This window comes from Drosophila bipectinata, chromosome 3L, assembly GCF_030179905.1.
Source record: "Drosophila bipectinata strain 14024-0381.07 chromosome 3L, DbipHiC1v2, whole genome shotgun sequence".
In the NCBI taxonomy this organism is placed as follows: Eukaryota; Metazoa; Arthropoda; class Insecta; order Diptera; family Drosophilidae; genus Drosophila; species Drosophila bipectinata.
Window position 1 is genome coordinate 6,528,608 of NC_091738.1, and position 26,195 is coordinate 6,554,802.

The window sequence follows — 26,195 nt, forward strand, 5'->3', positions numbered from 1 at the left end:
CATTAAAACGTGCCGAAAACTTTGTAAAGGCTGCCAAAAATGCACATTTTTATTTATATTCACATATGATGTAGGGACACGGTTTGCCGTTTTTAAGGGGTGACTTGGCTTTAATAAGGGGTCTGGGTTACAATCTTAATAAAATTTAATTATGAAAAAGTAGATGAAGTATTAGTATTAAGTTTTAGAAGTAGTTTCATTTCATCTTTGGGTTTAAAAGTTAAAGTTAAAGTCATACAATATTGTAGATATCTGTATCCTTTAACAAGAAAAGGCCGAAAACTGCAGTTTCAAGACTATATATTTCGAATTAATATCAATGCCTGGATAGTGTATCTTTTGGCCAACTAAGCAGTGCTTAAGTTTGAATCCTTTTCAAGTGTACTGCTGCCATATGCATTTTCGATTCTTGTGCTCTTCTGGCCGTGTGAATCATGAGCATTAAGCATAAAACCGACATTTAGCTGATTGATCTTAATAAGAATTTCTGCGGCAGGGCGGAGCATTCGGGCGTAGAATTGCTAACGGATCGGTTGGGACGGGTCAATAACATTTTTCGGGAAGCCCATGTCCCAACGTGAACCGATCCTCATGGACCCTGTTTCATGTCCATGTCCGAATACTCGAATATCCGAATCTGAGGGCGTTGCTGGGCTGCGCCTGCGCAACATAACAACAAACTTTGTGTTTGTTTCCCTCATTTTTGTTGCGTTTTTTTTGCCCGATTGCTCATTTCTTTTGTGAATTTTTTAATAACTCAGTGTTACTTGGGATCGGGCCTGAGAGAAATGGGAGATGTCAGGGTGTCTCTTCTTGTCGGAAATTAAATTTTTGCATTTGCTGAGTTATGGTTTTCAAAATCCAATTCCTTTTCGTATTTTTCTGAAGTTCTCGGGATATCATTCTGTGATTCGCACTTACAATTAGTCTGGGAGATCAGAGCGGATGTCTGTGCTCGTTTGTGAAATGAAATTTGTCGCCAAAAACCCGCAAAATTTGCAAAACAAATTCCTGACCGAAGCTGTCTGGCTGGCCTGTTGCATATTTCATATGTTTTGGTTCTGGTCTAAAGTCGGTTTTATGCTGATTGCTCTGCAGATTTATGCGCAAGTGCTAAATCGGGAAAAACGGAATTAAACTGTGCCAAAAAAAGCTCTTTCTTTCTTTTAAAAAATTAAAAACCATTCCTTCCAAGAATCTTCATAAATCAATTAACTTTGATTTAACTTCTAAACTGCATTTGATTTTTGTCCTCTGTTGCGCAATAAAGTCACCTCTTTTCTCCGTCCAGCAAATAAATTGAATCATTCTTTTTATATAAATATAACAAAATAAAACAAAACATCAAACGGTGTCTGCAATTCAAATTAAATGCAATAAAACTGAAATTGATAGACACCCGAAAATCGTATGAGACACTCTTGTCTGTGCTCCTTTTTTTTTTGCACTTGACAGCATCTTATCCGTCTGCTTAGACGTTTCCCATCCTTCGGATGTCTCGGATTTCGTCTAGTTTTCAAGGACCTCAACAAAAAAAAACAGCCCTTGGGATTTGGTTTCGAAATTGGGGTTAGCCTGTCTGCTCCCTGTCTGCCCTTATTGTGATCCTTTTTTTCTTGGGTTAGATGTTAGTCAGGTTTTTGCCTTTTTTTTTTTTTGATGTTTGGGTTTGTCTGGCGAATTTGGGCCTTTTTGTTTTGATTTCACAACTTGATGTTATTTTTTAGGGAAGGGGCTTTCGAGCTGGAAGATGCTTTATAAGATATGCTTGGGTTTCAATATTTTTAGTGCAATATTTTATAATATTTTGGGGGCTTATGGTTTAGAACTAACTAAAAACATTCCAAAAAAGATCTTTCGAACTTGAAGATGCTTTGAAGAAGTTTGGGTTTTAATGGGTACTGGTTTTTCAGGGCCAAAATTATCTAATATTCTGAGGGCTTATGATGGTTTTGATTATAAGATAACTTGTTAGTGTGTGTTTTATACTTTACAATTATTTTATAATGAATAACTGTTAAATATTTTAAGAACTTAAGTTTCAAAACCAACTAAAAACAATCTCTAAATCACTCACAATATCATATCGACTAAAGCTTCTTGCGCATCTCTGAGATATTTTTTTTGCATCTCTATATTTTTTGGCTGCCGAAAAAAAAGTACCCAGACATCTGCCTGTACGCTTGTGTGTATTGTTGTGCGAGTGTCTGCCGTCTGGACTTTTATTATACAGCCTGACCTTGAATTTATGGAAATTGCATAAGTGGGAAACAACTTTGCCATATTAAGATGTACATACTGACAAATAAAAATAAAAACCAAAACCTCAAAAAATTTAAATAAAAAAACAGGACTCTGAATTAAATGAAACCGGGAAACAACATAAATTATGGGACATTTGGCCATTTTGTATTTAAATTAATATTTGGAAAGCATCCGAGAGAACTGCCGCTTCCTGGGTGCCATGCCTCCTCCAATCTTTATGGGCTTCCATAAAACCAATGCGTGGCATAAGCCAAAACTCACATATCACAAGTCGCGCTTGCCACATTAAACGCTGCCAAATGAATTACTACTTGCGAAAACGACGGGGCAGAAAACAAATAATGATCAACCTGAGCGGAACACACATGATCATGCAAATATATATATGTACACCCCATACATATATCCATGGGCATATCGATAACCTTATCAAGTGTGCGGCATCGGCAAGCCAGAAATACAAATTATGCTTTACAAACAAAAAAGGAAACACGTAAGTCTCAGTTTGGGATTTTAAAACTAACCGATTGGGTTGTACTCTTTAAAAATGTAAAAAAATATATGATAAATGTATAGTTTAATTTTTGAAGAATTCGATATATAGAAATGCCATCCACATCTATGTAGCCAAATTTAAAAATTAACTAAAAAAACATCTCAATTTCGGAAGCTTTAAAATCTATACAGTTCGAACTCCTAAGAAAAGTGTATAAAAAAAGATAAATTCCTAAGAATCAATGTTTGTAAACTGCCTCAGTGATTTTTTTTTTGGGCACCAGGAGCGTAAGGGGGCGTGGCACATTTAAGAGCAGAACAACTGATTCATCCAAAATCAAGAAAGGAAAGCTTCGGGTCGAAGTTGATATACACTTGCGGTTAGGATTGGATATTTATCGCAAATATCACATATTGTTGGCCGATCCATATTAGAATTTTATTATAAAACCCATGTATGTATGTATTAGAAAACAATATGCGGTTTTCCCCTATAGGGCCCACAGTGATGGCTATATCTTCCCCAATTCTCATCCGATTCTCAAGCGGAGTACCTTAAACGGTTTCTAGATCGATTCGCCATCATTCTGCATCAAAATCCTGATGCGAAATATTTTTTAGATTTTTTGTCTATTTTTGTGATGGGATCCCTTGAAAATGGGCTTTTCCCCTATAGGGCCCACAGTGATGGCTGTATCTCCTCCAATTCTCATCCGATTCTCAAGCGGAGTACCTTAACCATACCTAACGCCACCTTTCTGCATCAAAATCCTGATGCGAAATATTTTTTCGATTTTTTGTCTATTTTTGTGATGGGATCCCTTGAAAATGGGGTTTTCCCCTATGGGTCCACAGGGATGGCTGTATCTTCCCCAATTGTGATCCGATTCTCAAGCGGAGTACCTTAAACGATTTCTAGATTAAATCTCCACCATTCTGCATCTAAATCCTGAGAAAAAATATTTTTTAGATTTTTTGTCCATTTTTCGTGATGGGATCCCTTGAAAATGGGCTTTTCCCCTATAGGGCCCACAGTGATGGCTGTATCTCCTCCAATTCTCTTCCGATTCTCAAGCGGAGTACCTTAAACGATTTCTAGATCGATTCCTCATCATTCTGCATCAAAATCCTGAGACAAAATATTTTTTTGATTTTTTGTCCATTTTTCGAGATGGGATCCCTTGAAAATGGTGTTTTCCCCTATAGGGCCCACAGGGATGGCTATATCTTCCCCAATTCTCATCCGATTCTCAAGCGGTGTACCTTAAACGATTTCTAGATTAAATCTCCACCATTCTGCATCTAAATCCTGAGAAAAAATATTTTTTAGATTTTTTGTCCATTTTTCGTGATGGGATCCCTTGAAAATGGGCTTTTCCCCTATAGGGCCCACAGTGATGGCTGTATCTCCTCCAATTCTCTTCCGATTCTCAAGCGGAGTACCTTAAACGATTTCTAGATCGATTCGCCATCATTCTGCATCAAAATCCTGATGCGAAATATTTTTTAGATTTTTTGTCCATTTTTCGTGATGGGACCCCTTGAAAATGGGGTTTTCCCCTATGGGTCCACAGGGATGGCTGTATCTTCCCCAATTGTGATCCGATTCTCAAGCGGAGTACCTTAAACGATTTCTACATCGATTCGCCATCATTCTGCATCAAAATCCTGATGCGAAATATTTTTTAGATTTTTTGTCTATTTTTGTGATGGGATCCCTTGAAAATGGGCTTTTCCCCTATAGGGCCCACAGTGATGGCTGTATCTCCTCCAATTCTCATCCGATTCTCAAGCGGAGTACCTTAACCATACCTAACCGCCACCATTCTGCATCAAAATCCTGATGCGAAATATTTTTTCGATTTTTTGTCCATTTTTGTGATGGGATCCCTTGAAAATGGGCTTTTCCCCTATAGGGCCCACAGTGATGGCTGTATCTCCTCCAATTCTCATCCGATTCTCAAGCGGAGTACCTTAACCATACCTAACGCCACCATTCTGCATCAAAATCCTGATGCGAAATATTTTTTCGATTTTTTGTCTATTTTTGTGATGGGATCCCTTGAAAATGGGCTTTTCCCTTATAGGGCCCACAGTGATGGCTGTATCTCCTCCAATTCTCATCCGATTCTCAAGCGGAGTACCTTAAACGATTTCTAGATCGATTCGCCATCATTCTGCATCAAAATCCTGATGCGAAATATTTTTTAGATTTTTTGTCCATTTTTCGTGATGGGATCCCTTGAAAATGGGCTTTTCCCCTATAGGGCCCACAGTGATGGCTGTATCTCCTCCAATTCTCATCCGATTCTCAAGCGGAGTACCTTAAACGATTTCTAGATCGATTCGCCATCATTCTGCATCAAAATCCTGATGCGAAATATTTTTTAGATTTTTTGTCCATTTTTCGTGATGGGACCCCTTGAAAATGGGGTTTTCCCCTATGGGTCCACAGGGATGGCTGTATCTTCCCCAATTGTAATCCGATTCTCAAGCGGAGTACCTTAAACGATTTCTAGATCGATTCCTCATCATTCTGCATCAAAATCCTGAGACAAAATATTTTTTTGATTTTTTGTCCATTTTTCGAGATGGGATCCCTTGAAAATGGTGTTTTCCCCTATAGGGCCCACAGGGATGGCTATATCTTCCCCAATTCTCATCCGATTCTTAAGCGGAGTACCTTAAACGATTTCTAGATCGATTCGCCATCATTCTGCATCAAAATACTGATGCGAAATTTTTTTTAAATTTTTTGTCCATTTTTGTGATGGGATCCCTTGAAAATTAGGGTTTTCCCCATAGGGTCCACAGTGATGGCTATATCTCCACTAATTCTCATCCGATTCTTAAGCGGAGTACCTTAAACGATTTCTCCACCATTTTGTATCAAAATCTCGAGTCAAAATATTTTTTAGATTTTTTGTCCATTTTTTGTGATGGGATCCCTTGAAAATGGGGTTTTTCCTATATGGTCTAAACATATACATATACTTCATTGGGTTTGAGATGTCTCCCTTACTGCGTTGCACACCTTTGAAAAAAACTATAATACCCTCTGCAAGGGTATAAAAAACGGGTTTAGGCAATCAAAGTATTGCCTCCAAGAAATTATGGCCTCCTTGGCCTGAAGATGATTGTAGTTATTTGGATCGTTTTTATAAACTTGAGTATTTACGTTAGTTTAAAATTGCTTTAATTAGTTGATAAGTATCCGTATTTAAAAAAATAAGACTGACAAACCTTTCTAAGCCAAACAAGTCATATAAAGACAAAATTTTCAGTGATTCAAAGCGAAATAAAGAGAAATATTGAGCAAAAAGATAAAAAATCGTATTTTAAGATGACCAAAAAAGTTAAGAAGCCAAACGAGGGACTGACCAGGATACAGAAGGAGTTGAGTCAGCTCCGGGGGGCTGTCATTGAAATGCGGAAGACTGCCAAGCTATCGTCAAAGTCCTCCAGCCCAAAGTCGAGCCTAACGTTGGTGAAAGCGAAAAAGAAGGCCCAAACCAAGCGTCCCTCGGAGCAAGGCCAGAAACCACTAGCGACCAAGGACCTTTCCGTTCAACCAAGTCAACCAAAGCCAAGCCCCAACGTAGAACATGATACCCTTGCCGGGATAATCCTGCAGCAGGCGCAAATCATCGAAGAACTGAGACAGGAGCTGCAACAGCTGAAGCTTCACTACGAGCGCCAGGTGTCCACCATTAAGAATAACGCCAAGATGCTAGAGCTACAGCTGCAAAAGCTCCTTGCCAGGGCTCGGAAGGATCGGTGGGAGAAACCCAAGTACTCCCACTGGATAGGTGCCCACTACAACAACATAACCGAGGCTGTGGATGAGTTGCATTATTCCAGCTCCTGCATTAAGGAAACAAAAAAGAAACTGAGCAGGATACTGCTGTCCAAAACATCCTCAGAATCTGATCAGAAAACCTAAAAAAAAAGGATATACTTATTTTTAGGATTTCTGATCAGATTTCAAGGAGTTATGTTGTCATTAGCCAATAAATAATTTTACTATTACGAAAACTTATAAATTTTTAATGGAATTGATGGGTTTTTGAAAAGGTTCTTAAAAATGAATTGTTCATACATAAATTAATCTTAATCTGAAAAAAATTTTTAATTTACAAAGCTGGCTTATTCTTAAACTTCAATCGAAACCCAGTTCACTCCATTTTTTCAAACTATGTCACATTCTAGAATTACAAAACAGCCAGACTTTCTATGTCTGACTGTAGGTGTTCGATAGAAATTCATTTTCCGAATACAAATTTATTTACACACTCCGGTAAAGAACCCTGCGAAATTTTCTCTTTTTACGTAAGCTGATCCAAACATTGCCGAAGATGCCCCCTCACGATCGCACCAAGGCACGACTGGAACACGAGATAACCATTCTACGCCGCGAGGTGGCCAGGCTGCGCGCCAAACAGGACCAGCGACGACGAGAAAGGCTGGAACAGGACGTTCTAAAGGCGCGACTAGAGCAGGAGGTGCAGGTACTGCACCAAGAACTGGCTGTCGTGAGGAGTGATCGGGACGAGTTGAGTCGCAAGCATGCGACATACATGCGGGAATGTGGTGGCGAAGAGGAGCAGTCTGGAGCAGTTAACGCCCAACTCGTTAAGCTCGACCGACACGTAATCAAGCAGGACAAATATATAGCTTTCCTCGAGGAGCAGATCAACCATACCCGGACCAAGTACCATCAGCGGATGACGGATGTCAAGCAGGGCACAGAGCTAATAGAGAACGAGCTGAAAAAGGTCAGAGACGAAATGCGAACCGTAGCTCAGCATGCTGGCGAGGTGGATAAGATGAAGAAGAAAATCTCCTCCCTCGAGGGCAAGTTGCAGCGCCGGAACTCCATAATCGCCAAGTACGAGATCAAGCACGCCGAACTCATGACGGTCGTTCAGGGCTTCCAAACGGAGGCAACCACAAAAGGAGAAACCCCAATTGAGGTTATTGCCGCTCCCCGACTCTCCGGGGGTAGTCCTCATCGTTCTAATGCTGGCTATTTCATGTGCACCCACACCAGCGATACTGATGTCGCAGAGGGTGAAGAAAATTTCGCCAATCCACTCGATATGCAACCAAGCAACTTTAGCTGCCTGACCTCGGCACTCAAAAAGCGGCTCGGTTATTCGGATACCACTCAACCCGATCCTCCAGTATTTATCGCAACAGAAGTGATTCCTCCGGGCGTTCAGGTCGTTTGATCTTTTTACAAGAATGTATTTATTTAACTTGCGTAGAGGATTTATCCGCTGACTAGAACTCAAAATTAATTTTGTATTTGGATAGTTTAATAAAAAAAGAAAATGGTTTAACATACTTCGTGTTCACCTGGTTTAATCACCTTTGGTCTTCTGTTATTTGTAACAAACCTTTCCACGAAACCCAGCCTAAAAATGCTTCTTCAATAAATATGTTTCCTAAATTTTTATATAAGCTCTCACGGGAGACCCAAACGGAACTTCAGTCAGCAGTTCGGCCTGCAGCGGAGTTCTTAGAATCCCGCACCTAAGTTCATTGACAATTTATCGAGCCATCCATTCAGCATTAAAAGAGTGCTTTGGGTTGTTGCACTACCCTTTGGCCGGCCGTTGTGTAATCGAATGGATTTTAAAATGGTTGTTGGTATATTTGCTTTTCAGTTTTCCTTGGAGCCGTGGTCAAAGTAAGCAGGTCACGTTTGCTAGTACCAGCCTGGTCCGGGTAGATTCTAATGCAGTATATCTGCATAAAAGCACGTACCATAAATTGTAATGAGTCAATGGATTGCAGAACCGGGCAGAAGTCAGGCGTCTATTGAATTCTAATGCCGATTCTAATGCTAGTACTATTGCTGCACCAGGAAGTGCGTGCAGACACTGGGGGACTTCAACCATCAATTGAAATCATTTGTGGCCAGGCGGCAATTGAGATTGATTGGCTGCGTTCTGGCCAATTGGGCCAAAAGTTCACCCTGGTTTGGTACTTCAAACTGCTGAATCGGCGCTTATTTGGAGTATATGTCTAAAAAGTCTTATCTGATAAACAAATGCATGAATCACAGCAACTTATGATGAAATTATCTACTTGTAGGGTGGATTTCGGCACGTCCAATAGAAGTTTTGGCTGTCTAACCCGTTTCCATGGCCTTCAAACACAATTATAATGCGTATCCAACCCGAATCCGATGACCCTGAGACGTATAAGTACACAAAGCACAAAACCACACAAATAGCGCGCGTGACGTCACATAGTAGGTGCTGCTGAAACGTTGAACTGAAACAGAAGTCGATATTTCACTTCAAGTAATTAGAATTATTATTAGTCCTTAGCTAGGCGGCGTACATTACATTATTACATAAACTAAATACTAAAACGGGAACAATCAGCTGCAAACTCGTGCGCCTACGTGCCGGAAAAGCTGCGAAAATTGTTTTTCAGTAGCAGCACTACGAAGAAAATTCCCACGGCAATCGACAGGAGCTGCACGTTGATTACTTTTGAGTCCACCAGGGCCTGCAGCATGTTGTAGATACTCTCGCTGCGTACTTCGCCGCCGCAGCAGTCCATTTAATAACTAATATTCAGTAGGTCTAAGTTAATTATTTAATGTTTACAAAAAATCCATTGGTCTAGTGGTGGGCCAAATTTGTGTATGTTCTATTCATTTTGGTATCGATATTTATGCGACTATCGTAACAACGACCAGCCACTAGCGAACAGCTGTTCGTGTGCTTTTAAAACTGTTTCAGATAATAATTTCGAATAATAATTTAAAGTTTATAACTTGCGTTTCAAAAATTTGTTTTAACGGGGAAAAGTGGGGAATGAACGACATTAATTTCGTTTTTAAAATTATGTATTTTTTCTTCTCTATTATAAAGTTTTTTCCTTGCATTCCATCGTAGAGAACCGATTTGGTTCATACTTTTGCAGAAATAAAGTTTTATGTATATAAAATTCTATATTTACTTGCAGAAAACTTCAAACCACCTCTAAAAACAATTGGAGAATCATTTGTTCCAACTATAATAAGAATTTTTCGCTTCATCGCCACTGAAACACACAACTCTTTTGAACTGTGGGTCTAGTTTTATTAATTAGTTTAACATAACTATTTGCTAGTGGGACGACAATCGCTTATTCGTCATTCTCGTAGTCAGCGGGGTTTTTGCGCAGGAGGGCGGCGTGCTTGCGCTCGGTCAGATCGTAGATCAGGTAACCCAGGATGAAGGCTGCAATGCCAAAATTGAATAACAAGTTGATGCATTATAATAAATTATTACAACTTACGGGGGGCAACGATGAAGACGTTGGAGCGGAAACGGCGGATCATGTTAGGAACTCCCTTACTGATCGCTCCGGCAAAGGCGCGCTGCTCGAAAGGCGACAGCTTGTAGGTAACGATGCCGTGCACCTTGGCCAGGTTGCCGAAGTGGGCTCCATTCAGGATTGAGGTCAGACGCATGATTTAGGCTGATGGGAAGGAAGGGAAAACGTAGTTACAAATTGCAAAGAAAGTGGACTAATACTTGGATGAAGACACAAATAGTTATTATAAACATTATGGCACTGGGAGGTGCACCCGTAGGTTATGTAATTTTCGCACTGCTTTGATCCGCGGACGAAGGCGGCTAAGAACGTCTGCCGTTGGGCGCGATCGATGCACTTTTGGCAGCCCATAATTGTGCATATTTTTAGAGCCCAGCCCCTGTCATTCGGGGAATTATGATGCCAAAAATTACCTTGAAATCGAATTTTATGATGCAAATTCGTCTCCTTCGTCGTTAGAGCTGACAAAACAAACGATAGAACTTTGTATGTAGTGATGGCATTTGCATCGATTGCTTGGATTATTCGATAAGGTCCAAATATATTATATTTTTTAAACATTAACTGAATTATGCACTAATTTCCAAATTTTCAAAATACATTTTAGCCCAACATTATTGATAATTAGTTATTTGTTTAAATTTAAAAAAAATTTTTTGAAGTCCATGGTATTTAAAGTTAGTATTTTTTGCATCTGTATATATCGCCTTCATCGCGGTACCATCACTAACTATTTATTTCTTTCGAAAGAACCCGAAAATCAAAACATGCCGAGTCTTTGTTTTTATTTGGGGCTTTTTCTAACCCTCAGCTGTCAGGTTAACCTGTTGCTGGCGGCTAAGAACAAAAGCTGCTCCACAATGGTAAAAGAATTGGGTGATGCCCAAAGCAAGTTTATCTACTGCGCCACGGTAAAGTCAGTGCCCGTGAATCTTTGTGTCGGATGCAAGGATCTCTACGGTAATCTTCAGGAAGAATTTGGAGCTTTAACGGCGGATGCCAATTGTTCTCAGCTGTACCTGAACTCGGATCGCATTAAAATCGTAGCTACTACACAAGGAATCCTCACTGGACTATGGGATAAGGCTAATTGTCATGGTTTGTAAATGGATTTTAGTTTTAAATTAAAGAATTAAAATATTATTTATATTTTAGACTGCTTCGTAAGAAACAATTCGATAAAGTACGACATGCTTTCCACAACTTTGAGTGGGTGCCTGAAAAATTCAAACGAGAATAATGTTTGCACCGAATGCAAGCTAGCCTATTTGGATTTAAACAATTTCTACATGGACATGGAAAAGGCAAGCAAGGGCCAAGTCTGTTTCGATCTCCAGGACAATGTGCGTCAAAAATACCTATATTTAATAATAATTTCATTTGCCTCCAGTTAGTAGAATATAAAACCTTTAAGTTTTGCTTAGTCATTTTTTCAGGGGATTCCCCTATTTCATATACTCATATCCTACTCCACCCATGATAAAATGAATTTAAATTAATTTGTTTTAATTTCCAGATGAATCGCACTCGTCTACACTGGTCAAAGGAGCTCAAGTGCTGCCAGCGTGAAGTCAAGCTGATTAATTTTCTGATTGCCGTGGGTGTGGTTGTACTACTGCCCATAGTCACGTTCTATGTTACAGCGATTGTCGTAACGAAACGGCGTGAAGCAAACCACGAACTGCTGAACGAGCTGGGTAAGTAAGCTTACAATAAAATTTATGCCAAAGCTAAATAATGTTTTTGCAGAACCCGAATTGGATGCCCCATCCACATCGGCTCTTATTACCGCCGCTGTTTTGTCTACAAGAACTGAACCTTCCAATGAAATCTCCGCAAGAAATGAGAAAATAGCCGAAGTGTTGCACCAACCCGCAGATCATGATTCAGACTCGGATGAGGCGCGTTTGAAACCAAAAGTAGCAAGAAGAAGTCATCCTGATTCCGAAACAGATGCTTCAAGCGATGATGAGCCACACTCAAGGGCGAAACATCTAAATGCCCAGAGGTCTGATTACTCCAGTGATGACGAGCCTATTGTGAAACCAAAGAGGGCGTAATAGGAACATACCCGAAGGTACTATATACTTCTCACACAATAATTTATGGAGATATTTAAGTCTCTAAATGCCAGACGAGTACTTGGTCACATCTATGGCTGGTACCAAAAAAAATATTATATTTTTCTATAACTAATATTTACATATATATGCCATGTGCCCATGCGTGATATCATATTAAAGATTAATGTATTTATAATTTTCCCAAGTATTTGGAAATTAATGTTCAGCATTGAATCAAAGTTGGATTTTTATATGCACTTTATTAATGGCAAGTAAATCTGCACTTAGTTCTAAATTTAACGCAAGAGAAGATCAGGGTCAGCATGGAAAGGGCCCTTCCACCGAATTTGGGTTCTAGCTTAGGCTCTATCTAAAATCAATTAGAAATAACATAACAAATAGCAATTAATTAACAATGAAAATGCATTGGTCGTATTCGTTGGCCGTTAGAGCTCGGAGGCAACCCAGATTCCATTCTATCCGTATGGAGCATAGAGATTGCCATGGGTGGATGTGGTTTGGTAGTGAACCAGACTCCCGTGAGTGTGCTGGGCCGGTTGGTAGTAGGCCTGATGGTACAGCGAGGGCGGCGCCGGTTCATTCACCTGGATCTGGTGGTAGTTGGTGATTGGTTCATGCTCAACCACCTCTCGCACGGTTTGGAATGGATGATTCACTACGATGCGTCGTTTGTGGAAGGTTTCACTGGTGGCCGCCGCGTCTGTGGGAGCAGCAGTGGCAGCAATAACTCGCTCGTTGGGCTTCAAGTGACCGGCTGCTCCGTTAAGGGCCACATCTACATCAGGCTGCGCCTGGGACTGCGTGGGAGTGGGCTGGGTGGCGGTCACTTCGGATTTCGGTACCTCAACCAGACGCTGAGATTTCTCCAAACGCTGCTGACCCTTGTCGCAATCTGGGACTGCGGTGGTGGCCACCATTAGAGGCTTTTCCGGTTCGCTGCCTATTTGGATTTGGATGTGTGTGTTCTGGGACTCCTTCTCCTTCTTGACCTCCTCTTTTGGGGCTTCCACCAATCTGGAAGATTGGTTCTCTGGGCTGAAGCGCATTTGGGAATAGGGAGCGCTGTACTCCAAGTCCTCGGCCAAAGGACTCCTCGATCGCGACGACTGAGAGTAGAAGGCCCTGTTGGCAGGTACCTTGGCATACACAACTGTGGGTCCTTCGTGGTTCCTAAGATACGGTTTTATTTCGCTCACCTGAGCGGGTACCTCCTGGATTCTTCTTTCTTTCAGAGGAGTCTGACGGTTGCGTCCCAGGTAAATGTTGTGCTGCGACGGGGGCAGATGGATCTTGTGCTCGTGCTTAATGATTTGAGTGGCTCGTTCCTCCTTCTCGGCCAGTTCCAGACGCGCTGGCTTGGCATCCACACTGCCGGCATTCACATTAGGCAGGTACTCCCCGGAGAAGTAGTCATCGTCCTCGTTGTATGGCTGGCGATTAAAATTGTTCCTCTGTTGATAGACCCTCTGGCCACCCTGTCTGGGGTAATCCTGTTCCGGCTCCGCTCGCTGGATCATGTTGGGGGTCAGGTGCTTGGCGTTGATTTTGATGGAGTTTCCATTTCCATCCACTGCCGAAACCGAGGAGGTGGAGGATGAGGAGGAGCTGCTCGGGCGACCGTCAGTGACATCGCCCCCAGGCTTCTGCTGCTGCAGTCGGGCCTCTACGAAGTCATCCTTGGGCGCCTGGTCGTAGGAAGGCATGGTGGTCACGCTGGATCCAATAGTAGTTGCCTGCTGGTCCTTGACAGCTGGTGGAGCCTCATAGGAGGGCCTGTACTCCGGGACATTGTTGTTGTAACTCTGGGTCTGGATCTGACCATTGTTGTTGCTATAGGCAGAAGCCACCGCCGGATGGGGATGTCCTAGGGGCAGCAGAGTCTCACCCTTGGGAATCTTGGCAACAGGGTGCTCCAGCTCCACCACCAGGGTACCGGCTGGCTTGATTACCACCCGCTCTTCGATGTCGTAGAACTCCTTCTGGATGGCCGGATGACGGACTTCGTACTTCTTGGCCTTCAGAGCAGGCTGAACAATCTGGATCGTTTTGGTGACCAGCGGGCGCTGCGGAGGAGTGTAACTCCTCGGGGGAGCCGGCGGCAAGTAGCCAGAACCTCCTTGGTAGCCCGACTGCTCGCCATAGTCCTCGTATCCCTGGTCATCACTGACCTCTGGGGGATACTGATCCTGATAGTCCACCTCCTGAGCGTCTTCGTAGTTGTAGCCACTGGGATCATAGCTAGGACGATTGTAACTGGTGGCAGGATTAAACAGAGATGAGGTATCGTAGCCCGAAGCCGGCTCAGAGGGCTGGGAGGTGGGTGCTGGAACCGGGGAACTAGGAGCTGCCGACGAGGAGGAGGAGGATGAGGATGAGGCACTGGAACTCACGGGCGGGGCAATACTAGCCGTTTGAACGGGAGCTGGCTGAGGCTCGTAAATGGGCTTACTGTCCTGGACCACCTCCACATTGGCACCAGCCTGAACCTTGGCAGGAACGGGAGCAGCCACCTGGCGCTCAAACATGCGGAGCTGCTGGGAGCGGCTGCCTCCGATGGAAACCACCTTTTGCGGAGCAGAATCATCCACCGAGGAGGTCACACCAGAACTGGACTGGGTGTAGCGCTGAGGAGCAGGATTGGAGGATTCGTAGACCTGAAATCACAAAGTACAGAAGCAATATTTAGAAATTCAAGTGTCCTGTGCTGATTCTACTCTACTGACCGTCTCAACAGTCGGTCCATGGCTGTGATAGGATTGGATGTAGCGCTCGAACTCCTGGTTCTGGCGGAGCTGCTGGTTCCTTTGCCGGAACTGGCCACTGTGAGGACTGGGCGGCTGCTGAACGATGGAGGGACGTCTTCCATGGCCACGGCGACGGGGCAGGCGTCCGTTCTTGGTGACTGGGGGCTGGAGAACCCCTTGATTTGGAGGCTGGAGGCCCAATCCTTGGCGGGGAGTCAGTTGCTGCTGCGGTTGCTGTTGTTGCTGCTGCGTTTGCACCACCTGTTGCTGCTGATGTTGCTGCTGTTGCTGGGGTTGCAATTGCTGCTGCAGCTGGAGCTGTGGTCGCTCCTGAATGCGTTGGAATGACTGCTCCCCATCCCTTTCAGGACCAGCTCTCAGTTCCGCCGGCGCCCGACCCTCTACATATTTGACATCCGCCGGATTAGTGGCCGGTTGCTGGGCAATCGAGATGTTCACATGGGTGGCTGCTTCAATTCGCCTGCAGGCCACCAAAAGGAGCACCAGCAGCACTCCTCGCTCCATGATCCAAGTCCTTATCCTTGTCAAAATTCACTCCACTAATCGTATCGCTGCTGACCAACGCCAACTCAAAACACTGTCTGATCGATCGATGGAGTGTGCTCCGCATATTTATACAGATTTTGGATTTCGGGTGGAATTGGGGGAGCGATCGCAATCGCGATCAGTGTCAAAGTCAAGCGACAAAAGCTAGAGAAGCTAGCCCCCCGATAGCTACTCCGTTGACCTGGACAAACTGTTTAGGGATGAGTCTCAGATGCTTGGCCCAGTTCTACAATTAAAGGCATTCCGACCGGCCGATATTGCGATTGCAGTTGATCGATGATGCATTCAACAAATTGCTGTCAAAGCTTCACACTTGTGTGGCACGTTCCAGCACTGAGAAAAAAAAAATATCCAATAAAGAAATCTTTATAAAAAAGGCTCTCAATTTTTATAGATTTAAAACTTGTAGTTAAGATTTATCTGATTTATTAGATTTTAAAAATGAAAGCCTAGTATCATAAATATTTGTATAATAATCTATTCTCGACTAGTGCCAAGGTCTATGTGTTTTTAATTTAATTTTAAAGAAACCTGTAACACAGTAGTTTTACTAAAAATTTTATGATACTATATTATATAATCTTAAAACCTTTTTAAGAATATCAGGACATATCTTCGATATATTCAAGACATAAACTTCTAAAGACTTTTAAGCTTAACCTTTAAAGCTGAGACTCTTTAGTTTTCTAAGAGTCCTTAGATTCCTGGTTAAAACTTGATCTTTGTATTAAAGATCATTAACTAAATTTTCCATAAACATGTTTCTTTAACTCAAAACTTCAAATAAGCATTATCCTTATAAATTTTTCCAACTGATCTATCGTCTGAACTCCGAATTTCGATGCATCCGTAATTGGGCAGTACTGCATTTTAATGTAATTGTCGGAAGGTCGAAGTCGGAGCTTCGCTGGCAACTAGTTTGAACTTGAAATCTGATCCGAGACGTTGAACTGCCGCTGGAGAGGATCGGAGATCGGTGTACATATACTACATAGGTTTAAGCCATGGAAATTGGACGGATTTTTTTGGGGGTGCTGCTCAGGCAAATTTGCGCAACCGAAATCCAAATTTTGGCGAACATTTTGCAAATGCGAGCATTCGAATTCGGAAAGAAGGTAAAGGTTAATGTGAAGTTTTTCGGTTTTCTGTATTTTTTTTTTAAGTTTATAAATCCAAAGCCAAATGTGGGCGAGCATACCAAGTGAGTGTAAAAAATGGAGAAAGGTGCGATCCTATTGTTTTGGAAATGCACTGAAAACTAAGGACAACCTGAATATGGTAACAAAAACTGAACATATATGGTAGAGAAAAATATTTTTTGTCTAATACTATCATTAGCTTTTAATAATAATTAGCACTAATGGTTTCAATTTATTCAGATATTGTTTTTGAAACAAGTTTAATTTTTGTATCCCCCTCTCACTATCAAGATAGCCCAGAAAAATACTCCAACAATACAAACTCAAATCCTAAACAACAAAACAAGCTCCAAACACCCAACTTGAAGCCAAGACCTTGTAGACTTGTTACGACTGATCCAGCCCTGGCGCTGACTCTCTAGGACCAAATGGATGCAGCCCGATCGCAGACCAAAAAAGAATATAACGGGGGGGATACCCAGCGACGACGCTTGTATGTTGCGTCGGTAAGTGTACTCTGGGACAGATTGTGCCCTGAATCATTAAGTAAGACAGTGAGGCAAGTGTGGTAACCACAATTCGCGTTTATTATGTTTGTGAGTGGGAATCAAAAACCAGTAAAAAGAGTAGACAATATATAGGTATATATATATATGCAGACATTTGGTGCATATGGCCAGCCACAAGACAACTACCATCCGTGGCCGAGCAATTACAAGCTAATGCTACGCGATAAACACAGTCCAAGGCATGAGACAGCCAACAGCTACAGCTAAACGGATTATCAGCTCGTCGAGATCTACAGGAGCTTCTCGATGTCCTTGGCTATGTCCATGGGATCGGTGGTGGGGGCATAACGGTTGACGGGAATGCCCTCCTTGTTGACCAGGAACTTGGTAAAGTTCCACTTGATACCGCTGCCCAGAGTGCCTGTCTGCTTGGCCTTCAGATACTTGTAGAGTGGGGCGGCATTATCGCCATTCACGTCCACCTGGCCGATTAGAAAGTCATCGTTTTAATCATAAATCTGGAATTCTTTCTGGATGAGTAAACAATGTTTACCTTTGCGAAAACCTCCCCAATATCGGCCTTTGAGTCGCGCAGGTGACAGACCATGGCCTCGCCATCAGCCTCCGGCATCTGGGAACCAAACTGGTTGCAGGGGAAGTTTAGAATAACCAGGCCCTGTTCACCGTACTTCTCCTTCAGATCGGTCAGCTTCTGGTAGTTGTTCTTGGTCAGGCCACACTTGGAGGCGATGTTCACTACCAGAACCACCTTGCCCTTGTATTTGTCCAGGGAGACATCGTTTCCATGAGTGTCCTTTACGGTGAACTCGTAGATGGAGGCGGCGTTCTTGTAATCTCCGTTAGACATGTCGAACTGAAAGGAAGGAGACATATGAGTTTGGGAAGGGACTCTTGATTGCTTAAAGCAGGATATATCACAAAAAAAAAACAAAGGATAGACAGGCAAAAGGCAACAACTTTTAGTTCGGCATAAAGATTAGGCAACTGAGTTAGTCAACGATTAAGAAAACATCTAATAGAACTACTGGCGCGACTCACGGCAGCTGCTGTGGAGTACTGGGCTGCCGAGCAGGGGGATGTGGGTGTGGATGCTGTAACGGCATTGGCCGCACAACTGACTGGCAACAGAACGGAGCAAAAGCGAAGGGGCAGGCGCTGTAATTGCCCCTGGCCCAGGTCCACTAGAGAACGCCTTGAGTAGCACCGGAAGGCCTGTCGGGAAATGGTCTGAAATTGCCTGATACTCATGGTTCAAAAGCTGCAAATAACCAGTGATATTATTGATTAATTTAGAAAGTGTTACTAAGATCTCTGGTGTTTAAATTTAGACAGTCAAAATAATTGAGAAATTCGAAAACAAATTGGAGGGAAATGGAAGGATATCCTAATTCGTTGATAGATAGGTTAGTTGGTTAAAAAGTGTCCAAGATTTAGAGAATGGTTCATAAATAGCATTGGTTAGGAGGTTGTATGTCCTATTTCTAGAACCTTGATACACTCTTGACCTTGGGTTAGTCATCAAAAATCTGGATGCATATATAATGGAGGGGTCAAAGTCAAACTATTAGTCGGATGAGTCACCCTTCTTGTCCTGCCACACAAAGGTCATTATTAGTGCCCTGTCGTGATTGGCCCACGCAAGTAGCGTTCTTCATTAAACATGCAAGCAGAATTGGATTGTTTCGATTAGTATTATTCTGTAGGTTATTGTGGGTAATTACTTGCATGGTGAAGTAGATGTACGAGCCCAGGGCAATAGCTACGGACCCAAACAGAAAATGCAGGATGGAACGACCGGACATGGCTACTATATCTTCGATTTCACCACCGATTGAAGGAATGCACATATAGGACTGGCTATGTTGCGGCAGATTTTCTGCAACTCACGCTGATGTGCGATTGATATGTACAGGAAACCGGGGCAAAGTACAAAAGGCTGTGGGACAGATTGTTTTCGCTTTTCTCTTATTCTGACAGCTGGTCGAAAAGGAGCTAAAATTATAGCTTCATGATAGGCTTTATCACCGAAAAAAACACTTGTAGGCTAGGTGTCTGGATCGGTTATTGTTTTGGCTTACTTATGTGTCGTAATGCTGAGAGAGAGTAAATAACTATGACCGGCGCTTGGAGGGCTCTTTTATTTATATGTGTCTGTACATATATTTGTATATATATTTATGTACGGCCCCATCAGGTCTGGCCATGCCCCACAAGTTCAGAGTTGCCAGATAGTCGCCCGGAGAAAACCGATAATTTCAGCTTTATTCCACCCACGCACTATACGGTCACACTGCAAAATTTTCTTCTTTCCATTGTGCGTGTGCTTGTGTTTTTGTTATTAGCAATTGTAGATTTGCAATCAAAATTATAAAGTGGAAATGCTGGCTAGTCATCAGCGGGAAATGCCTGCGTGCTAGACACAGAGTGAGACTCAGAGACGGGAGTGCAGCGAGCAGACACGCCCAGCCAGGCGCACTGCCCCCAGCCGCAGGATACACATACACACACCAATACAACAAACGAGCACCCTATATAGCGTTCGAACTATCTCCTTTGGCAGAGTAACCGCCTCCAGATGATGCTCTCATCGATAAACAACTCGTTCGAGCAGGACACTCACGATGCGGACGCCAACTGCGATGGCCCCGATCTGGACTTCATGTACGCGGATGTGGACGGCTACCAGAACGAGATCGCAGAGCTCTACAGCTACACGGAGTTCGTCGAGTTCCAAATGAACGTGAAAGCCTTTGAGGATCAGATGGAGCTGTACGACCTACCGCCCAACTGGCAGAAACAGGACGCCGCGTCCCAGAGGGGCATCATTATGAAGCTGGTGGACCAACTTGAGGTCTCCGATCGCAGATTTCGGATGCAGGCGGCCAGGTGTATCCTGTATTTGGCCCAGGGCTGCTGGGCGGAAGTGCAATCGGACGAGGAGCAGCACCAGATCACCAGAGACAATGTGCTGGTGCTCCACCAGCTGGGCGTCTTCGCCTCATTCATAGATCTGCTTAACATGGAGATAGAGAGCGCCTGCTCGCCGGACATAGTAGCGATTAAGATCACCAATGTCACTCTGGTCGACTCCACGGACATTCGGGTAATCCTGTCCGTTCTCTACATCATCACGGAAACGATACGCGACGAACGGGATCGCGGCAGTGAAGACTACAAGGAGCTGGCCGAGTCGTTTGTTCAGGAGATCAATGCACCGCTGCCCGATGGTGAACTGCTAGCCGTCAAGCTGCTGGGGATGATTACGCGATTCTGTAGCGGAGCCGCGCCTCAGTTTCCAATGAAGAAAGTGGTCCTGCTGCTGTGGAAGGTTTCCCTACTGGGCTTGGGCGGCATGGATGTGCTCAAGAATCTCAAGAACGAGTACCGGCTTAAGGTTGGCCTGGAGCCGATCACCGAGGACACGCTGGAGGTAACCAAGTGCATGCGGGCCAGCTCGCCACCAGCCACAGCCACCGATATACTGGAGAACCAGTATCCAAGAAAGAACTTCAAGTGAGTTTTCGCGCCTTTTTAGTTGGAATAATATCTTAACCTTAGATTCTTGCATTTTTCAGGCGCTCCTTGATGAAACAGCGATTCCTTGACGAACCCGAACAAATCGACATGGAGATCACTGGAAACGAGGGCCAGGCGAACGCCAATAATGGCGCTGGTAACGGGGGAAATGGCAGCAATGGAGAGGAGGAGCTCTCGCAATACTACCGCCCCTACGACGATCCCTCTTCATCTGCCAACTCCACCACTTCAACGGCCAATCCGAACAACCAACCGAGCTTGACCCAACCACCCGCCGCTGTGCCGCCAGTACAGATAACAGCTCGACTTCCCTGGACGCCCAAGGTCCGGCAAAAGGATATCGACCAGTTTCTGGACATATCGCGGAACAAGTTCATTGGTTATTCCTTAATCGGTGATCACGAAAGCCTGGCTGGATTGCCGCAGCCCATACACGAGGGCTTCAAGACCCTTCAGCGGCACATGTACTTGAGCCTGGCGGATGTGCAGATTAAGAAGGAGGAGGACATCGCCAGAAACCCCATCTCGACGCACGAGGACGAGATCAAGCTAACCCCCGCAGAGGTGCTTTACCAGGCCATTCTGCCAAACCTCCCGCAGTATATGATTGCGCTGCTCAAAGTCCTCCTGGCGGCCTCGCCCACATCCAAATCGAAAACGGAGAGTATCAACATAATGGCTGATGTGCTGCCCAAAAAGATGCCCCTGACGGCTACGCAATCCACAAAGCTGACAGTCGACATGGGCCGGCACAAGGAGATCATTGTTAAGGCAGTGTCTGCCATCATCCTTCTGTATCTGAAGCACTTTAAGATCAACCATGTCTACCAGTTCGAGTTCATGTCCCAGCACTTGGTCTTTGCCAATTGCATTCCCCTGGTGCTGAAATTCTTCAACCAGACAATCACCGAGTATGTCAACACAAAGAACTCCATACCGCTGCTCGACTTCCCTTCGTGCGTGATCGGTGAGCAGCCGGATCTGAGTGGCGATAGCTTTGTGTATGGCGGCGAGATGTCCGACAAGCCGTACTCCTGGCGGAACGTGTTCTCCTGCATCAACCTGTTGCGGATATTGAACAAGCTGATCAAGTGGAAGCACTCGCGAGTCATGATGCTGGTGGTGTTCAAGTCGGCGCCGATTCTCAAGAAAACTCTGAAAGTGAGGCATGCAATGATGCAACTGTATGTTCTGAAACTGCTCAAGATGCAGACCAAGTACTTGGGTCGGCAGTGGCGGAAGTCCAACATGAAGACCATGAGCGCCATTTACTCCAAGGTAAGAGCTTCCTAAGATTTGGTTTCCCCACATTTAATCATCTTGTGTTTCTTCAAAGGTTCGTCATCGTCTCAATGACGACTGGGCATTTGGCAACGATCTGGAGTCGCGTCCTTGGGACTTCCAAGCCGAGGAGTGCACGCTGCGGGCATGCGTGGATCGCTTTAATCTACGACGCTATCCGGAGGCGACGCAAAAATGTGGCAATAATGGTACGGCGGCCCAAAATGCCGAAAACGCCCAGCAGTCGAACATGATGGCCGGGAATAATGGATGCGGCAATAATGGATCCGATGCGAACGGCTACGGGAACAATGGTAGTGGCAATGGCGGCAACAATCAGCACCAGCAACAGCAGCAGCTGAACGACTATGGCGTGGAGGGCGGTTTCCCCAGCGACGAGATCCTCACCCACTCGGACTTTGCCTTCTTCGGCCACTCGGGGTGGTGGGATCGCAAGGTCGAGCTGACAGACTACTTCAAGGCCAACTATGCGGTGTGGCTGGAGGAGGAGGTCTACAACAGTCAGACCGACTGGGATGCCCTCTAGGCTACTGGCTACTCAGGTAAGTGTTTGGATATCAGTACTTTATAATCCTGATCTTAAGAATGTCTATTTTTTTTGTAGCAGAAGCTGGATCAATATAAGCATCATATAAGCAAAAAGTTATTACCATAATTGTAAGCATAAAGAAGTACATTGATATAATCCATGTAGCCGACCACGATTGGAACACCAACCAACCCATCAAACTACTCACTGAATTGGCAATAAATTGGCACGCCACGGGCCTCCGCTCCGCCCCGCCCTGCCCCACCCTTCTTCACTAACTCTAGCATACGGAATGATATACGAGTATACCCCGATAGCGATGACAAGCCTGTATATTTAATGATTTGTATTTTTAATTTATATATATATTTATTATTTGTCCTGTTCCACGAGCCCTTGAAAACGGATCGCGGCAGTCGGCTTCTGTAGCGGAATAAACAAATTAACTAGTTTGAAAACGATCATGCCCAGCTATGATGCATTGCCTTTCCATTTTGCGGTTAAATAATTATTTATTTGTTTTCGTGTCGTGTGTGTGTTTTGTTTCGCACAAGAAAAAAAAAACATAAGAGTTCTAATAGGTCCTTAGTCTTAGTGATAGTTTTAAATTTCGGTAAATATACACTACGGTATTTACAAGGTGCATATATATATAAATATCCATTATATTCCATTCCGTAAAAAAAAAAACACCCAACACCATATAGAATGTCGGACTTTTTTGCGAATTTCGTAATGACGTAATGGTTTAAAAACAATACAAGTTAATAGTTAGCACAGCTAAATACGAATTCCTGAACCGGGTTTCTTCATTTCACAATCTGGTTACAACAGCATTCTCCACAAGAGAGACCATGTCACCCATAATAACTACTATCTTAAGACGAAATAAAGTCTAACTAATGAAAATTGTACAATCTACAAGTATGTATTTAGCCTAGGGTGGGTCGATTTTTGGATAACAAATGTAAGGAATACTTTATAGGGTTCTAAGCCACAAATCGAACCACCCATGGCTTCACTTAAGACTACTCCTTAATGTAAAATGCCAACTTTGAGGCAACCTTATCCTAACAATTCCCAACCGTTTTGGAATCCATGATTATTATACATACAATATTTCAATTGTACAAAAGAGGAAATCTTACTGCTCCATCGGGCAGATCGTGGGCATGATGTTGTTATTGGTGGGGCCAACGTAGAGCATTCCGAAGCGTTTCTGTTGCGGCGGGCAGGCGGCGGGGGCTGCTGCCGGGACGTCGCAACGCTCCTCGAAGTAGTGGACTATGCGCTGCAGGACAAACTTGAAGATCTTGTCCTTGGCTATCTCACCGTTGAGGAACGTGATGTCCTTGCAGTCTCGGTACTCGCGGAAGTTCTTCTCGTAGTGCGGCCACACGCACAGCTCAAAGTATCCAGTGACGTCCGGCGGGTCGTAGGTCCGCTTGCTGCGCCGCTCGAAGCACTTCTCGTAGGGCAGATGGAAGTGGTACTTGAGGTTGCACAGCGCCAGCAGCTCCGGCTGGTTGAATATCATGAAACCCTCGACCAGGAGGAAGTTGATCTTCTTGTCCCGCAGCTGGGCGGCTATCTGGGCGTTGATGCGCATGAGATGCTGCTGTTGCTGCAACTGCTGCTGGTGGAGCTGCTGGGAATGGTGGTTGTGGTGGTGGTGGCGCTGTTGCTGGTGCTGGGGTGGATAGTGGTAGGGGCCTACGGCTGGATTACCTTGTTTGTAGTAGTTGGGTAGTGGTAGAGTGGAGTGGTACTGCTGCTGGAACTGGTGGGCGTAGTGCTCGAAGACCGCTGCAGTCACCAGCTGCTCGGGTGGCTCCGGTGCCAACTGTCTGCCCTTGATGATGTGCCCAATGTCATTCAGCATCTTGGGCATGTCCAGCGAGGTGATCAGCTCAAAGTTGATCGCGTTCAGAGCTTCGTTTCGCTGATGCCGCTTATCATCCACGGGCAGGAAGTAATCATCCTGCGACAGTAGCTGCACTTCTCCAATGGTGTAGGGCGAGTTCCATAGTGGAGCTCCGCTGAGTCCCTTGAAGTAGTCGTGCAGGCTGTGGGCCAGCGTTGTCTTGCCGCCACAGGTGACGCCCGAGATTCCAATGACCAGCCACTGCGGCATCTTGTTGGCGAATGGTTCGATGATTCCCTATCGATGCTCTTCCCTGTTTTCCAGCAAAATCGTGTGTCGGTGCGATAACCTCTGTCTTTAATCGCGCTTCACCTTCAGGCTCCAGATGTGGTAGAAGGAGAACGCGGCGATGCCGCCGAGGAAAATCACCCCAAATACAGTGGGCACTATGAAAGCGTACTTCAGCGGCGGGAAAAACAACCGGATGGGATTCGCTGTGAATACCGGAAGTCATAGTTATAGTAATTTTGGATTTCAATGGCGATAACATATATTTTCTAACAAAAAAAATATGAGTTATACTGTGATTAAAAAAAATTAAATACAGTACAGTTTTTGAGTTAAAATTAAGCTTTAAGGTTTATTAGAAAAAAACATTTAAGAGAGTAATGTTTTTAGACACTTAACACCTTTAAATGTACTTGTTAACACATAACCAATAACCACTGTAGTTACAGTTAGTCTGTGACCTTGAACTGAGCTCAGAATTAGGAGCGGCATTCCAGGTAGTAACCCCCTTCCGGCATGCCGCCTCTGGGCGATCGTTTTCCACCTACACAGTTAGCAGATCATAACGTGAGCAATTTAATCTGCGGCGTCACTCTAATTACCGCACAAAAGGCCGCCAGATTATTCAATAAAAACTTCTGTGACCCTCCTTCCCTTTTGGGACTCATAAACTCACCTTCATCGATCAGCATAAACGGAAGAACTGCCACCCAAAAGAAGTAGTATGAAAACGCGAAAATTGCGGCGGACAAGATGATCTTTCCAAGCTGAGCATTCGAAGCCATAAATAGAGAATTCCTGAGAATTTTAGCACAGGTCTCTGATGCAAGGTAAGAAAATTCTACCCGGCGGTTAATTCAGGGGAAGACTGCTCCTAAGCCGTGTTCCGTGGCCAGCTGCTCTCCAATCCTCAATGCAATCTGGACACGTGCGTTTCGCCAGTGAATATATATCCGTGATTGGTTGGCCTTTTAATTGTAAACAAAACAAACAAGTGCTCCACTACAAAAATCTTAGGTTGTGATTAATCAGTATGGCCAGATTTTGATTTGGATTTTCCCCTAAATCAGTCGATTAAGCATTAAAAATAGGATAAAAAATACAGATTTTCCCCCAAAATTTGAAAATGGGCGGCAGAAACGATAAGCTTCAACATAAGCCATTGAAACTTTTCTTGTTAAACGGTCTCCAGTCCTTGGAACTCAAATGGTTTTAAAAATCAGAATCTTAACAGTTTGTTTTTGTTTTTAGGGACCCGGAGTCAAGATTAAGCAGATCCGTTCAATCTTGGTTCCTAATCTTTAGCATTTCCTTTTTTTAGCAGTTTTATATATAAATTATATGACTATATTCTTTGCGATGGTCAATATATTTTTTTAAATTTAATTTAAAAAAAATTCTACTTATGAGAACCAACAAGTTCTTGGTGGACTTAACAACACTGTTATGTGATATTTTACATTCTACATGTGTAAAATGTAAAATGACATACATTTTCGAAGTTCCTCCAGAT

At 43.8% G+C, this 26,195-nt stretch overlaps 10 protein-coding genes across 13 annotated transcripts; 4 read left to right on the forward strand and 6 right to left on the reverse strand.

Annotated features, from left to right (window-relative positions):
• Positions 1-5,999: 5,999 nt before the first annotated feature.
• On the forward strand, positions 6,000-6,795 carry LOC108128293 (uncharacterized). The gene has a single exon (XM_017245792.3). It carries the CDS (start codon positions 6,104-6,106, stop codon positions 6,701-6,703), a length of 600 nt encoding a protein of 199 aa, XP_017101281.2. The 5' UTR covers positions 6,000-6,103; the 3' UTR covers positions 6,704-6,795.
• A 127-nt stretch (positions 6,796-6,922) lies between these two features.
• LOC108128444 (moesin) lies at positions 6,923-8,106 on the forward strand. The gene has a single exon (XM_017246045.3). It carries the CDS (start codon positions 7,116-7,118, stop codon positions 7,989-7,991), a length of 876 nt encoding a protein of 291 aa, XP_017101534.2. The 5' UTR covers positions 6,923-7,115; the 3' UTR covers positions 7,992-8,106.
• Positions 8,107-9,060: 954 nt separating this feature from the next.
• LOC108128447 (uncharacterized) lies at positions 9,061-9,667 on the reverse strand. Its single transcript, XM_017246047.3, has one exon. It carries the CDS (start codon positions 9,334-9,336, stop codon positions 9,172-9,174), a length of 165 nt encoding a protein of 54 aa, XP_017101536.1. The 5' UTR covers positions 9,337-9,667; the 3' UTR covers positions 9,061-9,171.
• Positions 9,668-9,804: 137 nt separating this feature from the next.
• On the reverse strand, positions 9,805-10,670 carry UQCR-Q (Ubiquinol-cytochrome c reductase ubiquinone-binding protein). The gene is made up of 3 exons (XM_017246046.3): positions 10,512-10,670; positions 10,060-10,242; positions 9,805-10,001 (listed from the first exon to the last, which is right to left on the reverse strand). Exons 2-3 carry the CDS (start codon positions 10,232-10,234, stop codon positions 9,907-9,909), a joined length of 270 nt encoding a protein of 89 aa, XP_017101535.1. The 5' UTR covers positions 10,235-10,242; positions 10,512-10,670; the 3' UTR covers positions 9,805-9,906.
• A 178-nt stretch (positions 10,671-10,848) lies between these two features.
• Positions 10,849-12,336, forward strand: LOC108128284 (osteopetrosis-associated transmembrane protein 1). Its single transcript, XM_017245782.3, has 4 exons — positions 10,849-11,196; positions 11,254-11,441; positions 11,615-11,795; positions 11,848-12,336. Exons 1-4 carry the CDS (start codon positions 10,866-10,868, stop codon positions 12,156-12,158), a joined length of 1,011 nt encoding a protein of 336 aa, XP_017101271.2. The 5' UTR covers positions 10,849-10,865; the 3' UTR covers positions 12,159-12,336.
• Positions 12,337-12,499: 163 nt separating this feature from the next.
• On the reverse strand, positions 12,500-15,642 carry LOC108128282 (uncharacterized). Its single transcript, XM_017245780.3, has 2 exons — positions 14,906-15,642; positions 12,500-14,836 (listed from the first exon to the last, which is right to left on the reverse strand). The coding sequence occupies exons 1-2, from the start codon at positions 15,449-15,451 to the stop codon at positions 12,638-12,640; spliced, it is 2,745 nt and encodes a 914-aa protein (XP_017101269.2). The 5' UTR covers positions 15,452-15,642; the 3' UTR covers positions 12,500-12,637.
• A 1,294-nt stretch (positions 15,643-16,936) lies between these two features.
• Strip (striatin interacting protein) lies at positions 16,937-22,992 on the forward strand. 2 transcript variants are annotated; one of them, XM_017245951.3, is made up of 5 exons: positions 16,937-17,138; positions 19,723-20,675; positions 20,738-21,977; positions 22,036-22,543; positions 22,606-22,992. In XM_017245951.3, the coding sequence occupies exons 1-4, from the start codon at positions 17,061-17,063 to the stop codon at positions 22,525-22,527; spliced, it is 2,763 nt and encodes a 920-aa protein (XP_017101440.2). In that variant the 5' UTR covers positions 16,937-17,060; the 3' UTR covers positions 22,528-22,543; positions 22,606-22,992. The 2 variants fall into 2 exon arrangements, with proteins under 2 accessions (XP_017101440.2, XP_070136700.1); XM_070280599.1 differs by having other exon boundaries at positions 22,609-22,992.
• Gtpx (Glutathione peroxidase homolog with thioredoxin peroxidase activity) lies at positions 17,197-19,390 on the reverse strand. 3 transcript variants are annotated; one of them, XM_017245953.3, is made up of 4 exons: positions 19,241-19,373; positions 18,201-18,420; positions 17,695-18,015; positions 17,197-17,623 (listed from the first exon to the last, which is right to left on the reverse strand). In XM_017245953.3, exons 2-4 carry the CDS (start codon positions 18,408-18,410, stop codon positions 17,432-17,434), a joined length of 723 nt encoding a protein of 240 aa, XP_017101442.1. In that variant the 5' UTR covers positions 18,411-18,420; positions 19,241-19,373; the 3' UTR covers positions 17,197-17,431. The 3 variants fall into 3 exon arrangements, with proteins under 3 accessions (XP_017101442.1, XP_017101444.1, XP_017101443.2); XM_017245955.3 differs by lacking the exon at positions 18,201-18,420 and having other exon boundaries at positions 19,241-19,390; XM_017245954.3 differs by lacking the exons at positions 18,201-18,420; positions 19,241-19,373 and adding an exon at positions 18,884-19,039.
• Positions 22,993-23,101: 109 nt separating the features above from the next.
• LOC108128382 (nicotinamide riboside kinase 1) lies at positions 23,102-24,664 on the reverse strand. The gene has a single exon (XM_017245952.3). It carries the CDS (start codon positions 24,662-24,664, stop codon positions 23,675-23,677), a length of 990 nt encoding a protein of 329 aa, XP_017101441.1. The 3' UTR covers positions 23,102-23,674.
• An 87-nt stretch (positions 24,665-24,751) lies between these two features.
• Positions 24,752-25,708, reverse strand: Dpm2 (Dolichyl-phosphate mannosyltransferase subunit 2). The gene is made up of 2 exons (XM_017245956.3): positions 25,359-25,708; positions 24,752-24,888 (listed from the first exon to the last, which is right to left on the reverse strand). Exons 1-2 carry the CDS (start codon positions 25,465-25,467, stop codon positions 24,752-24,754), a joined length of 246 nt encoding a protein of 81 aa, XP_017101445.1. The 5' UTR covers positions 25,468-25,708.
• Between the last annotated feature and the right edge of the window lie 487 nt (positions 25,709-26,195).

What these genes read in the sequence shown, in the direction of transcription:
- LOC108128293 (XM_017245792.3), top strand. Translation starts at nt 6,104, where the DNA reads ATGACCAAAAAAGTTAAGAAGCCAAACGAGGGACTGACCAGGATACAG.
- LOC108128444 (XM_017246045.3), top strand. Translation starts at nt 7,116, where the DNA reads ATGCCCCCTCACGATCGCACCAAGGCACGACTGGAACACGAGATAACC.
- LOC108128447 (XM_017246047.3), bottom strand. Translation starts at nt 9,336, where the DNA reads ATGGACTGCTGCGGCGGCGAAGTACGCAGCGAGAGTATCTACAACATG.
- UQCR-Q (XM_017246046.3), bottom strand. Translation starts at nt 10,234, where the DNA reads ATGCGTCTGACCTCAATCCTGAATGGAGCCCACTTCGGCAACCTGGCC. An exon ending in CGTCTTCATCGTTGCCCCCC is followed by an intron (nt 10,002 to 10,059) that starts GTAAGTTGTAAT and finishes TTGGCATTGCAG; the next exon opens with CCTTCATCCTGGGTTACCTG.
- LOC108128284 (XM_017245782.3), top strand. Translation starts at nt 10,866, where the DNA reads ATGCCGAGTCTTTGTTTTTATTTGGGGCTTTTTCTAACCCTCAGCTGT. An exon ending in GGATAAGGCTAATTGTCATG is followed by an intron (nt 11,197 to 11,253) that starts GTTTGTAAATGG and finishes TTTATATTTTAG; the next exon opens with ACTGCTTCGTAAGAAACAAT. An exon ending in GTTTCGATCTCCAGGACAAT is followed by an intron (nt 11,442 to 11,614) that starts GTGCGTCAAAAA and finishes TTTAATTTCCAG; the next exon opens with ATGAATCGCACTCGTCTACA.
- LOC108128282 (XM_017245780.3), bottom strand. Translation starts at nt 15,451, where the DNA reads ATGGAGCGAGGAGTGCTGCTGGTGCTCCTTTTGGTGGCCTGCAGGCGA. An exon ending in ATGGACCGACTGTTGAGACG is followed by an intron (nt 14,837 to 14,905) that starts GTCAGTAGAGTA and finishes TTGTGATTTCAG; the next exon opens with GTCTACGAATCCTCCAATCC.
- Strip (XM_017245951.3), top strand. Translation starts at nt 17,061, where the DNA reads ATGGATGCAGCCCGATCGCAGACCAAAAAAGAATATAACGGGGGGGAT. An exon ending in GACGCTTGTATGTTGCGTCG is followed by an intron (nt 17,139 to 19,722) that starts GTAAGTGTACTC and finishes CTCCTTTGGCAG; the next exon opens with AGTAACCGCCTCCAGATGAT. An exon ending in TATCCAAGAAAGAACTTCAA is followed by an intron (nt 20,676 to 20,737) that starts GTGAGTTTTCGC and finishes TGCATTTTTCAG; the next exon opens with GCGCTCCTTGATGAAACAGC.
- Gtpx (XM_017245953.3), bottom strand. Translation starts at nt 18,410, where the DNA reads ATGAGTATCAGGCAATTTCAGACCATTTCCCGACAGGCCTTCCGGTGC. An exon ending in AGTACTCCACAGCAGCTGCC is followed by an intron (nt 18,016 to 18,200) that starts GTGAGTCGCGCC and finishes CCTTCCTTTCAG; the next exon opens with TTCGACATGTCTAACGGAGA. An exon ending in TTGGGGAGGTTTTCGCAAAG is followed by an intron (nt 17,624 to 17,694) that starts GTAAACATTGTT and finishes CTAATCGGCCAG; the next exon opens with GTGGACGTGAATGGCGATAA.
- LOC108128382 (XM_017245952.3), bottom strand. Translation starts at nt 24,664, where the DNA reads ATGCCGCAGTGGCTGGTCATTGGAATCTCGGGCGTCACCTGTGGCGGC.
- Dpm2 (XM_017245956.3), bottom strand. Translation starts at nt 25,467, where the DNA reads ATGGCTTCGAATGCTCAGCTTGGAAAGATCATCTTGTCCGCCGCAATT. An exon ending in GTTTATGCTGATCGATGAAG is followed by an intron (nt 24,889 to 25,358) that starts GTGAGTTTATGA and finishes CGGTATTCACAG; the next exon opens with CGAATCCCATCCGGTTGTTT.